The 13,325-nt window shown below is 43.7% G+C and overlaps 1 protein-coding gene across 1 annotated transcript; it reads left to right on the top strand.

Annotated features, from left to right (window-relative positions):
• The first annotated feature begins 8,693 nt into the window (after window positions 1-8,693).
• LOC139640456 (E3 ubiquitin/ISG15 ligase TRIM25-like) lies at window positions 8,694-11,022 on the top strand. Its single transcript, XM_071514657.1, has one exon. It carries the CDS (start codon window positions 8,694-8,696, stop codon window positions 10,359-10,361), a length of 1,668 nt encoding a protein of 555 aa, XP_071370758.1. The 3' UTR covers window positions 10,362-11,022.
• Window positions 11,023-13,325: the final 2,303 nt, after the last annotated feature.

Below are 13,325 nucleotides of genomic sequence, written 5' to 3'. Positions count from 1 at the left end.
GCAGAAAACTCCCACCATGGTTTTGTAAATCAACAGACGAATCTCATTTATCTTTGGTAAAATGATCCTCAGTGAACCTCTGTCGAACGTCCGGCGGGAAGTCTTCTGCAAGCCAATGGAAGGGTATCTGTGGCCTCTGATTGGCTGATGCTGCCGGCTCACACACGCAACAACCCTTAAAGCTACACTAAGCGATTTTTTTTTTACCACTTTACAACTAAAATTAGTTTTTAACCTGGATTTAAAAGTGTTGATGGAGGGGGCAGACCTGACTAAGTGGGGAAGATTGTTCCATAATCTAGGGGCTGCAACCGCAAAGGCACAATCTCCCTTGAGCTTCAGTCTAGACCGTGGAACGACCAAGAGGTCTTGGTTAGATGACCTGAGGACCCTGGGGGTCGCAGGGGTGCAGCGGAGCTCTGACAAATAGGCAGGCGCTAACCAATTAAGGGATTTAAAAACAAACAGTAGAATTTTAAAATTGATTCTGAATCGTATGGGGAGCCAGTGAAGAGAGGCCAGCACAGGGGTGATGTGGTCCCTCTTCCTGGAGCCAGTCAGAAGCCTGGCAGCTGCGTTTTGGACTAGTTGTAAGCGTGACATGGAAGATTGACTAATACCAAAATATAGGGAGTTACAGTAATCCAGTCGAGATGAAATAAAAGCATGGATGACTGTTTCAAAATCACAGAATGAGACAAATTGTTTGATTTTAGAGATGTTTCTTAGTTGGAAGAACTACTGATGTGCTGCCCTCAGTATATGTGCTCTATATAACTTGGCAGTCAGATAAACGCCTTCCTAACATCAAGACTCAGAAGACAGTTGTCCATTTGTCCACAGGTTTATTCGCAAGGAAAGGGTGAAACTAAAACACACAGAAAAGCATAATCAACAATATGCTTGCTTCCCGTCTTTGCTAGGGAAGGTCTGTGTTACCAGTCCAAGAGGCCATTAATTTCTTGGTACTTGGCTGTCCTTGAGGAGAACAACACTTCCTTGGTTGACGTTTGGATGAATGGATTGCCACTTCTTGCGTGCCTGTAGTGTTGGGAGGAACTGCTTCCGCCATCTGTCCCAGAAGGTGTTGGACAGGTGCTGAACCTGCTGCCACTGGTGCTTGTAGAGGTCTGAAACTCCAAACTCGCCAGTAGGAGCAGAAAGAATGTTCACCTTTTGTGTGAGAAGAGCGGCTGGGGTGAGTATAAACGAGTCATCAGAGTCAGTTGTCACAGGAACAAGAGGCCTGCCATTGATAATGGCTGCTACCTCTGCCATGAAAGTCACCAGCACTTCATGGGTAAGTTTGTTTTTCAGCTGGAGGAACATGGAGTCCAGGATTCTCCTTGCAAGACCAATCATTCTTTCCCATGTTCCACCAAAATGAGAAGCGTGCGGCAGGTTGAATGTTCAAGAGCAACCTTGGACTGACAGGTAAGTCTTCAAAGTTGTGTTGTCAATGTTTGAAGGTATCTTCAACTCTTTGCAGGCACCAACAAAGTTGGTACCACGGTCTGAACGGATATGTTTGACAGGACCACGCACAGCAAGAAAGCGCCTAAGTGCGTTGATGAAGCTTGATGTGTCAAGGGATTCTATTACTTCAATATGAACTGCTCTTACGCTCATACACGTAAAGATTACGGCCCACCGTTTACTGTGTGAAAGGCCTCCTCTTGTCCGACGTGAAGAGACACTCCAAGGGCCAAACATGTCTAGCCCAACATTTGTAAAGGGAGGGTCTGTTGACAGGCGATCTGCTGGAAGACTGGCCATCTTTTGAATGGTAAGTGGAGCTCTAAGCCTTTTGCAGGTTATACATTGGTGGATGATGCTGCTCACTTTTCTCTTGCCACCAACTATCCAAAAGCCAGCTGTACGGACAGCCCCTTCTGTAAAGAGACGACCTTGATGGTGGATCTGTTCGTGGTGATGCTTCACAAGCAAAGCTGCAACGTGATGTTTGCCAGGAATAATCAATGGAGTCTTTTCACTCTGATCAAGGTTTGAATTGTGGAGGCGGCCACCAACTCTCAGAAGGCCGTGTGCATCAATGAAGGGATCCAGATTTTTGAGAGGACTACTTTTAGGGATCTGCTCGTGTTTTTGGATGCATTTGATCTCTTGACTGTAGACTTCCTCCTGTACTGCTTGAATGATGATATCTGAAGCTTGATTGGACTCCTCAACAGTGTATTCTGTTTTGCAGTAATGCCAGCCCTTACAAGGGCTGTTCTTCATCAAGGTTGTGTTGAAAAGACGGGCTATGTGTACGAGGCGAGTAATGGCACGAGTTAGTGACTTCCAGGAAGAGAACTTTAAGAATCGTTGGGAACCAAGTTGCTTGGATGAAATTGTAGTGCTCAAAGTGGACACTAGAGGGCGGATGTCTGGGTCTGAACTATATCTACAAGATCGTAGGTGCTCTCAGAGATACTTGTCTCCGGTATGCGCAGAGATTTGGGTCCACTGAACCAGTTGGTGTCTTTCAAATGGCCTGCAGTGACAGAACGTGTAGCATGGTCCGCAGGGTTCTGATCTGTTGGCACAAAATGCCATTGATCTGGACGGGAAGACCTTCGAATACATACTACACGGTTACTTACATATACGTAAAAGCGCCTGGTTTCATTAGAAATGTAGCCCAGGACTACCTTGCTGTCTGAGTAGAAGGTTGTAGCATCGAGCTGAAGGTCTAGTTCTGCTGAGATTAGGTCTGCTAACTCCACCGCAAGCACAGCTGTGCAAAGTTCTAGTCTCGGTATTGTTTGCTCAGGACAGGGGGTCAGCTGCGTCAGTGACTTTTAGATATGCCACTGCAGCGATAGCTTTGGTTGACGCATCAGAAAAGACGCACAATTCTCTTCTGACAGCTGCTGACGGTGAAGTTGTAGTGTAGGGTCTGGAGATGGAAAGCTGGGACAGTTCTTTCAAAGAAGCTCTCCAAGACGTCCATGCTTCCTCCATTTCTTGGGGCAACGGCGAGTCCCAGTCACCGTTCTCAGCAGTGAGTTCTCTCATAATAGCCCTGCCTAGTATCGTAACTGGCGCTACAAAACCTAGAGGATCGTAGAGGCTATTGATCGTAGATAAGACACCCCGTCGAGTGTAGGGTTTTATCTCATCGGAGACACTGAAGTGGAAACAGTCTGTCTGGAGGTCCCAATTGAGTCCAAGACTGCGCTGCATTGGCAGCATGTCTGCATCAAGGTCCAGGTCTTTAAGGTTACTTGCATGATCTTCAGCCGGAAAGGCCTCCATGACCTCTTTGTTGTTTGCTGCGATTTTGTGCAGTCTTAGGTTTGATTTGGAGAGAACATCCTGTGTCTTTTTTTGCAGGTTGACAGCAGCTTCAACTGTAGGCAGGGACTTCAAACGATCATCTACATAGAAGTCGCGCATCACAAAATGTTTAACGTCAGGGTCGATGTGGAGCTCGCTGGCCTGAACAGACTGGTGCAGGCCATAAATAGCCACTGCGGGTGAAGGGCTATTTCCAAAGACGTGGACCCTCATACGATAATCCACAATGTCTTTGGAGAGGTCATTGTCTTGAAACCAAAGAAAACGTAGGAAGTTTCTATCGTCTTCCCTTACCATAAAACAATAGAACATCTGTTCTATGTCCGCTGTAAAGGCAATCGCTTCCGTTCTAAAGCGCATCAGTACTCCAAGCAGCGTGTTGTTCAGGTCAGGCCCAGTTAACAGCACGTCATTGAGCGACACATCGTTGTACTGGGCACTGGAATCAAACACCACTCGAATTTGTTTTGGTTTCCTCGGATGGTACACACCAAATATTGGCAAGTACCACCGTTCTTCTTCCTCACTGAGAGGAGGAGCTAACTCATTTTTAAATACCTTGTCCATGACGATGAGGAAGTGGTCTCTCATTTCAGGTTTCTTCTCAAAGTTGCGCCCAAGAGACTTGAGACGATTCAGTGCCTGGGGCCTGTTGTTGGGGAGCCGTCGACGTGGGCACTTAAAGGGTAATGGTGCTACCCAACTGTTGTTTGCATCTTTCTGTAGTCCTTCTTCCATTATTTTCATGAAGGAAGCATCCTGTTTTGTTGTCTTCTTTGGTCTGCTTAAACACAGTACATCCTAGGTGGTCAGCATCACAGTTTGATATCTCCCTAGAATGTGTTGGGGATTGATTTGTGACCTGGATGTTGCTGTATTTTTCCTTTACATGGAACACGTTAGGGCACGGATCAAAGAGAGTAGGGTGTTCTCGCTCCGTGGTGTTCGTGTGGAAGGCGCTGACTGTTAGCGGTTTGTGGATGCTGCCTAGACATACATTGCCTACGATGACCCATCCCAGATCCAACTTCTGAGCATAAGGTAGGTTGTGTGGGCCATTCACCTGTTTGCGGACCTTATGAACTCTGATAATATCCCAACCTAAGAGAAGCATAATTGGGGCCTGTGGGTTGATGTCTGGGATGAGATGCGCGACTGACTTTAGGTGTGCATGATGAAGAGCCACGTTGGGAGTTGGAATCTCATCTCTGTTATTTGGAATGTCATCACATTCTATGAGGCTGGGTAGTGGGATGCTGACAGTCCCATCCAGAGATTCCACATTGTAGCCACTGGCCCTTCTTCCTGTTGACTCCTTTACTCCAGCACACGTTTTCAATGAGTAAGGAGCTCTTGGACTTTGGTCATTGAAGACTTCGAAGAACTGCGAACGAACTAGTGATTTGTTACAGCATTTAAAGCAGACATTATTCTCTTTTAAGAATGTCTTACGATCTTCGATGGGCTTTTCTCTGAATGCACGGCATTTACGTAGAGGGTGTGTTTTTTTATGAATGGGACACAGTTTGTCACAGTCATCAAATTTCTTTGGGGACCCGCCAGGATCAGAGATGGCTTTGGGAAATATCTTCCGCTGTCTGTTTGGCTTCCAAGCTGCACTCTCAGTCCTGGGAGCCATGTCTGTGTGAGAAGCAAAGTTGAAGCTTGGATCATTTTTAATGCTGGCTTCCTGGCTAACAAAGTCTACAAAGTAGGCAAAGGGAGGATATGGAACGTGATGTTGCCACTTGTAGGATGCACCAACTGATGCCCACTTTTCCTGCAGACCAAATGGGAGCTTCTGTACAATTGGGTTGACGCCTCTTGCTGTGTCAAGGAAAGAGAGGCCGGGTAGGTCTCCTTCGGCTTTGGCTGACTGAAGTTCCATTAGAAGATCGCTCAACTTTGTTAGTTTAGAATAATCTCGGTTTGTTATTTTTGGAAAGGTGTCGATATGTTTGAACAGAGCATCTTCTATCACTTCTGCTGAGCCATAACATTGTTCAAGTCTGTCCCATATCATTGCCAATCCTGCTGCTGGATGATTGATGTGTATTGCTCTTATCTGTTCGACATGTTCTGCCGACTCTTTGCCAAGCCACTTAAACAGAAGATCCATCTCTTCGCTTGGTGTCAAGTCTAAAGCTCTGGTTGCGTTCTGAAAAGAACGTTTCCAGGCTCTGTAGTTCTGAGGTTTGTCATTAAATTGAAGTAAGCCTGTTGCCACAAGCTCACGACGAGCGAAGTATCTTACAAAGTCATTTATGTTTGAGTTGTCATTATTGGAGTTTGGAGATATGGGATAAGGTATAGGAACAGGACGACCATTGTTGTTTTGAGGCCTGAGATCCTATTCAGGAGGAGCATTGTAGTTATCAAACCTAACTTTGCGTGTCCCATCAACATGTTCATCTTCATAGATGTAAGGCTGTTGTGAGGTAAGATTGAGAAGCTGTATTGTGGCCACGCATATGATGGGAAGCAGTATTGGTTTGATCTGGATAGAATGGGTCGGCTTCAGATTTGAGATTTGAAGCTGGAATTCTGTAGCTGGGGCTTGGCTCCATTTTTGTTGGGACACCGTCATCAAATAGCTGGGCTTCTGTCTCTTGTGACTTGGCTTGGTCGATAACATATTGTTCGGTGCGTTGTGTGGCTTCCAAAGGAATGGAATCCAAATACAACTTGCAACTATGTTTTTCACTATTTAAATCAACAGCAGCTTCGAGGACTTCGCTTCAGCAATGGCTGCAGCTGTCTCTTTTTTATAATTAAGCATCTCTATAGATGCTTCTAACTTAACTTTTTCTAGCTTTGCCTGTGATGATGGCTGCGTGTGATGACGTTGTTAGCGTCTGCCAGCTTGCACTGCATTATCTTGCCCGCTAGAAAACCGTTGTTTCACTGTGCTGCCCTCGGTATATGTGCTCTATATAACTTGGCAGTCAGATAAACGCCTTCCTAACATCAAGACTCTGAAGACAGTTGTCCATTTGTCCACAGGTTTATTGACATCGCAAGGAAAGGGTGAAACTAAAACACACAGAAAAGCATAATCAACAATATGCTTGCTTTTACTGCTACACTTTTTATGTATTTATTGCATTTTTAACAATAAATGTCCCAATGTGACATCATATTTTAACACGTCATCAACTATTTATTCATATTTATTTGTATTTATTCTCTCCTATGAACTTCAATGGCAGTGTAGTCATTAGCGGTAGTAACTCGGCGGACCTGCATCAAACTTCACAAAAACCCAACACCGTCACAAAAATAATGACCTGCGACCGCAGATAACAATAAAACAAATCAATACATACCAACGATGCTACCAAAAGCATATGATGTATGCAGATTTCACTGGATTTGGTTCAGATGCAACAAAAACAGCAGTTCTCTGTGCCATGCGCACTTACTTCCTGATTACTGGTCACATGACAGGTTAAAGGTGATTTCTTGTTACTACCTTCCTGAGATTCTTAAAGTGATCACGACGTAATACAAAAACATGAAAATTACTTAGAAAAAATGTAAACAAGACTTCTAGCTTATATTGACTTAAAAATTGTAACAAAACAACTGATTTGACCTGTTTCTCAAATTTTAGGGCCGAATCAAATATCACACCCAGATTTTTGGCAGGCGGTTTGACATAGGTAGCTAGCTGGCCCAGGTTTTTGGTAATAATGTTTGTGGAATCGGGAGGGCCAAATAGAACAATTTCAGATTTGTTGTTGTTTAATTGGATAAAGTATTGAGCCATCCAGCAGTTTATGTCGTCAAGGCAGTTTTTTAGATTCCTTAAAGTGTGTTGGTCATCAGGTCTTAGAGGGAGGTAAAGCTGTGTATCATCTGCATAACAGTGGAATGAAATGTTATATTTTTGAATGATTTGACCCAGCGGGAGCATGTAAATGGAGAACAGAATTGGACCTAGAATAGAGCCTTGAGGGACCCCACAGGAGATATTGGCTGAGGATGAGGAGAAGGAGCCTATATTGATAGAGAAGGTTCTGTGATTCAGGTATGAAGTGAGCCAGGCCAGAGCGCTGCCACCAATACCGACTCCATTTCTGAGACGGTCAATTAATATGGCATGGTCAACAGTGTCGAAGGCAGCAGTGAGGTCTAGTAGGAGTAGTAGTGCACAATCTCCAAAATCAGTAGCAAGGAGCAGGTCGTTTGATACTTTAAGCAGGGCTGATTCTGTACTATGGAGGGCCCTGTGGTTTCAAAACAACTCATTAGCCTTTCCTCGCTCTCCTTGTCCCAGACTTGAATTGTCCACCAAAGTCCATCGCCAATAGATTTCCATGATTTGACCTTGTTTCTGTCTGCTCTGATCCTAGTGTGGTTGCAGAGAGATGCGAGAGCTCACATTGTCAAGCTGCAATGACTGATTTGAGAGGTTGTAATCACCAAGTTGCGGTTGCACTGGAAAATTAACTCAAGTAAAAAATAAATATGAGTAAATGTATTACAAGTTTGCAACTGTCATTTGTGAATTTTTTGTCTGTGACTTCAAGTTCAGAACACGGTGTGTGAATATTTTCTGTCACATTTATTCTACAAGTTCTCACATCAAGTCCACACTCTTTGGTTTTACAACATAAATACCTTCATATTTGTGTCCTGTGCTGTATGCTTTAATTGCCCATAATTTGTTCTTTTCTACAAACAAAAAAAGCAAATCAACCAAATTTGGTTCAGTTTACTGCACTTGTCTTAATCTTTGGGTAAAACTCCACAAAAACAGAGTAAAAATGGAAATGCTCGGAGATCTCAAGGTGCTTATAGAAACAGTGAGAATCTGTGAGAAACCACCAGTGAAAACACACAGAAAGCCAAACCTTTAAGTAAAAACACACAACCTCCGTCTGACACACTCTCCACACACTCAGGAAATGCCCACGCATGAGAGAGAGAGATAGAGGGAGAGAGAGAGGGAGAGAGATAGCAAAAGGTGTCTGTTTTTTTAATATCCCATTGAGATCACTGACCCCAAGTTTAACTATTCCATTTTTATTTGTCATAATCTTCACTTCATATTGTAAACGAGGGCTAAACACACACTGCCTCTTCAAAACCGCTCCTCTTCCTGGAATCAAGCAAAGCCTGATCACCCCTCCCTCTACTTCCTGGACTCATACAGCCAGTTCCATTCTGTCCACATATTTCCTGTTCCCTCCCCTTTCACAGATCTGCCAGTTTAAAGATGGGTGTAAAGAGCATGTTGTGAAGTGCAAGAGCTGACAAGCCCATTCACTGCAGATCAGCAAATGAACGTGAAGAAAAAGAATAGAGGTTTGGTTTGGATCAGAGCCCAACTTCTTTCTGTTGAGAGAAGTGAAACTATCTGACATTCACTGTCACTGAGAAGTGAAATGGCGCAGCGAGGAATTCAGCTGGACGGGGCAAAATTCTGCTGTTCCATCTGTCTGGATCTACTGAAGGATCCGGTGGCTATTCCCTGTGGGCACAGCTACTGCATGAGCTGTATTAAAAGCTGCTGGGATGAAGAGGATGAGAAGAAAATCCACAGCTGCCCCCAGTGCAGACAGACCTTCACACCAAGGCCTGTCCTGGTGAAAATCACCATGTTAGCAGAGTTGGTGGAGGAACTGAGGAAGACAGGACTTCAAGCTGCTCCTCCTGATCGCTGCTATGCCGAACCTGGAGATGTGGCCTGTGATGTCTGCACTGGGAGAAAGCTGAAAGCCCTCAAGTCCTGTCTGGTGTGTCTGGCCTCTTACTGTGAGCAGCACCTCCAGCCTCACTATGAATCCTCTACCTTTGAAAAACACAAGCTGGTCGACCCCTCCAAGAAGCTTCAGGAGAACATCTGCTCTCGTCATGACGAGGTGATGAAGGTTTTCTGCCGTACTGATCAGCAGTGTATCTGTCTTCTCTGCTCCATGGATGAACATGAAGGCCACAAAAAAGTCTCAGCTGCAGCAGAAAGGACCGAGCGGCAGAAAGAGCTCGGGGTGAGTCGGCAACAAATCCAGCAGAGAATCCAGGACAGAGAGAAAGACGTGAAGGTGCTTCAACAGGAGGTGGAGGCTATCAATGGCTCTGCTGATAAAGCGGTGGAGGACAGTGAGAAGATCTTCACCGAGCTGGTCCGGTTCATGGAGAAGAGAAGCTCCGATGTGAAGGAGCGGATCAGATCCCGGCAGAAAGAGGAAGCGAGTCGGGCCGAAGAACTTCAGGAGAAGCTGAAGCGGGAGATCGCTGAGCTGAGGAGGAAAGACGCTGAGCTGGAGCAGCTCTCACACACAGAGGATCACATCCATTTTCTACACAGTTACCCCTCGCTGTCACGTCTCAGTGAATCTACAGACTCACCCGGCACCGATATCCGTCCTCTGCGCTACTTTGAGGATGTGACTGCAGCTGTGTCAGAGGCCAGAGATAAACTACAGGGCATTCTTACAGAGGAATGGCCTAAGATCTCATTGACAGTGACTGAAGTGGATGTTTTACTGCCACAACCAGAGCCCAAGACCAGAGCTGAATTCTTACAATATTCACATCAAATCACACTGGATCCAAACACAGCCCACACACGGCTGCCATTATCTGATGGGAACAGAAAAGCAACATGTATGAGTGAAGAACAGTTATATTCTAGTCACCCAGACAGATTCACTTACTGCTGGCAGGTCCTGAGTAGAGAGAGTCTGACTGGACGTTGTTACTGGGAGGTGGAGTGGAGTGGGAAGGGAGTTTCAATAGCAGTCGCATATAAAGATATTAGCAGAACAGGGAATGAAAGTGGATTTGGATACAATGACAAGTCTTGGGCATTATATTATTACAATAGTTGTCTTTTCAGACATAACAATATCGAAACTCCCATCCCAGGCCCTCTGTCCTCCAGAGTAGGAGTGTACCTGGATCACAGAGCAGGTATTCTGTCCTTCTACAGCGTCTCTGAAACCATGACTCTCCTCCACAGAGTCCAGACCACATTCACTCAGCCTCTCCATCCTGGACTGAGGTTGGATATTTGTTTTGGAGACACTGCTGAGTTGTGTAAGCTCAAGTAGACAGGAGTGATTAAAGCAGCAATGTGTAAGATTCTTTTTGTCAAGGTTTTCTTTATTTTAATTTTGTCTCCATCTTTGTTGCTCAACACTCATTGCTGTGGTGTTTCTGCACTGCACTTCCCAGAGATCACCTGTCAATCAAACAGTGTGGGCGGGACTGTGACGTCTTTTTCCTTGGATTTTCTGTTGATGCAGTTTGAGTTTCTGTAGGTGGCGCTCTTTTCTCTGTCTTTCCTTTTCTTTGTGTTATATCAGTCAGTGATAGAGAGTATCCAAACTGACATTTATTCATATGAAAACAGAAACTGTTGTGTGGTCTATATAGTTCTTATGTTTGTTGCATATTTGTATTGTTGCTGTAATATTTTCTGCTATTTCTGTTCCACTGCATGGGCCTTAATGGAGCAGCACTAGAAGTCTCCCCTTTATTATAGCTGAATAGTTGTTAATATGTTGATTTTGTTCCCGGCCCTTTGTAACTTTGTTGAGAAAAGTCAACTACAAATGTAATCATTATTATTATAATCAATAGGGAGAGCATTCATTGTTTTCCTCCACAGTGATGACATACTGGTTTAACAGATTGATTGTGTGGATGAAGTTAATATGTATATGGAAAGATTGAACCAGAGTCCTTTACCAGGCTTTAGTGATTGGATGTGTGAACAAAAAGTGAATGTTTGCAAAAATGAATAAAGTTTTGAAATATTTCTTGTGTATTCATTCCAGGAAGTGTATGAAAGCTGCTAGAGAAAATGTGAAACTAATATGAAAGTATAACTGAGGCCATTTTCCCCCTAAAACACAACAAAGTGCAGTCTTAATGTTTAGAGCAGGTGTGGAATCAAAAGTGAAATGAAGCAGCAGTGTTACCAAAGAAGAAACACTAGTGAAGATGGAAAGAATGAAGGACAATCCTGTTGTTAATGGAACTGGTTAAATGTATGAAAGAAGTGAATGTTTAGATGGAAAGACTGAAGGACAGTGTGAATGGATAACATTTACCAATCAATCTCTATCCTTGTAACTTTCTTCACTGAAACAGCTTTGTCATGGAGGACTAAGCTGGCAACCTCCCACTTTTCAATCATTTGTTGCTTTTTACAAGCAACATTGTCTTTGTGCACTTGCTCAATAAACAGGTTTTCTTCCTCAGGCCTGAAAAGCCTGGAAAACCATGAAGAATTCATCTGATCATTTCCAGGTCAAGTTTGGGAATCGCATAAAATGTGTGAAAAAGTTTTGTTCAGTTACACATATGAGTGATATGTCATGTGACACACATATGAGCACAGATTTGATGTAGTCGTGGACCCACTGTCATTTCAGATATTCTGATGAAGAATAAACTTCAAGTGATATGAGCTAGTTAACAGTCAAACTGCCCAGCCACTATCAGCATATTTCACATTGAACTGAGCAGAATCTTCAAAATCCAGCCAGGAAATGATCTGGAAAATGATTTAATACTGAAACAGAACATGTGTAGAAACCTTAAAATATAGTGGAAATATTATTGAGGTTATTTTATAAATCAAGGTCCTTGCCTCTTTCATTTGATATCTATCTATCTATCTATCTATCTATCTATCTGTGGACTTCTACATTCTCTAATTGTGTTAACTTCTACATGAAATAATGCTGAAGTTTAACAATTCATCAGTTTGCTGGGGACCCCTTGGAAGCCCCTCAAGGACCCTTGGTGGTCCCCGGACCCCACGTTGAGAACCATTGCACTAGAGCACTATCGCGAAATTACCAAAAGATACATAAGAAGCTTGAGACTTTGTCCACAGATGACACAGAAAAAAGGGACACGCACTCTGAAGCGGCTGCGCTCTGTGCGCAATTGGAGACGGTGGAGATGGAGTTCATGGCCAAGTTTTGGGACACAAAATACTATCAAGGTTTCAAGCAACAAGCACTATTTTGCAGCCAAATGATATAGACCTTCATGCTGCAATTAGGGCCCTAGTAGGCATCTGTGCCCAGGGGCCTTTCGTCTCATAATCCACCTATGGCAGTAGCCAGTAGCTGCATATTACAGTTTTTCACAGTTGTTTACACACTAAAACTGGAACTTGGGACACAATCACTAAAACCTAAAACTCATGTATCAAATCCCTAAACCAAGTCTGCAAACCTACAAGCACATTTTCTGCTTTTCACTCAGTTTGCAATTCTCAGTCACACTTTTTGCAAAACACACAATAATGTGTAGTTTTCTCTCATTCTCTACATTAGGCACAACTTTCAAAAACTAAAATCACATGTGTTCATTTGGAAGTGCTGCCATCCCAAATACTTAACTTCATTTACCAATTGTTCACATCCACTCATCACACATATAAACACTAATAACTGAATTGTTCACTCAGAAATCAGAGCTTTAGCTCTAGAAAAAAAGGCCACAGGTGAGCTCTCCTGTTTTTGAGAACAATGTTACAGTGAGAGCTAGAGGAAGAGGAGTGACAGTAAGAGGAGGAAGAGGAGGACGAGGACAAAGAAGAGCAAGAAGAACAGTTATCTCAGATGAGATCCGGGTCACTTTGGTTCACCATGTGGTCCACATGGACTGAGCATGAGGGAGGCTGGGCAGAGAGTCCAGACCAACCTGAGCTTCACTGCTGCTTCCATCATCCAGACATTCAGAAACAAGACTACAGTATAAAGAACAGTAGCATGGTGTAGAGAGTAGGCTGCATGCCTGTTATGCCTCTCTACCTCATGCTACTGTTCTTTATAGTATACTGTAGTAGTAGTAGTAGTAGTAGTAGTAGTAGTCGTAGTAGTAGTCCTACACATCAATAGGCCTGTGCTACTCAGTGATGGTTGGCCAGTGTTACAGTAATGTGTCATTTCATATTGAAAAAATAGAAATATTCTTGTACCATAACCAATTACATCATGTTTTTAGATCTTCTGCAGAACTGAGAGACGACTAGTCTTGGCTTGTGATGTAGA

This window comes from Centroberyx affinis, unplaced genomic scaffold (assembly GCF_046629955.1).
Source record: "Centroberyx affinis isolate AG114_WGS23_722 - 3 ecotype Tasmania unplaced genomic scaffold, CSIRO-AGI_Caff_v1 ptg009476l_1, whole genome shotgun sequence".
In the NCBI taxonomy this organism is placed as follows: domain Eukaryota; kingdom Metazoa; phylum Chordata; class Actinopteri; order Beryciformes; family Berycidae; genus Centroberyx; species Centroberyx affinis.
The sequence above is the reverse complement of the archived record's forward strand: the minus strand, read 5'-3'. Positions and strand labels throughout refer to the sequence as shown.

Coding starts and splice junctions, on each gene's coding strand:
- LOC139640456 (XM_071514657.1), top strand. CDS start 8,694: ATGGCGCAGCGAGGAATTCAGCTGGACGGGGCAAAATTCTGCTGTTCC.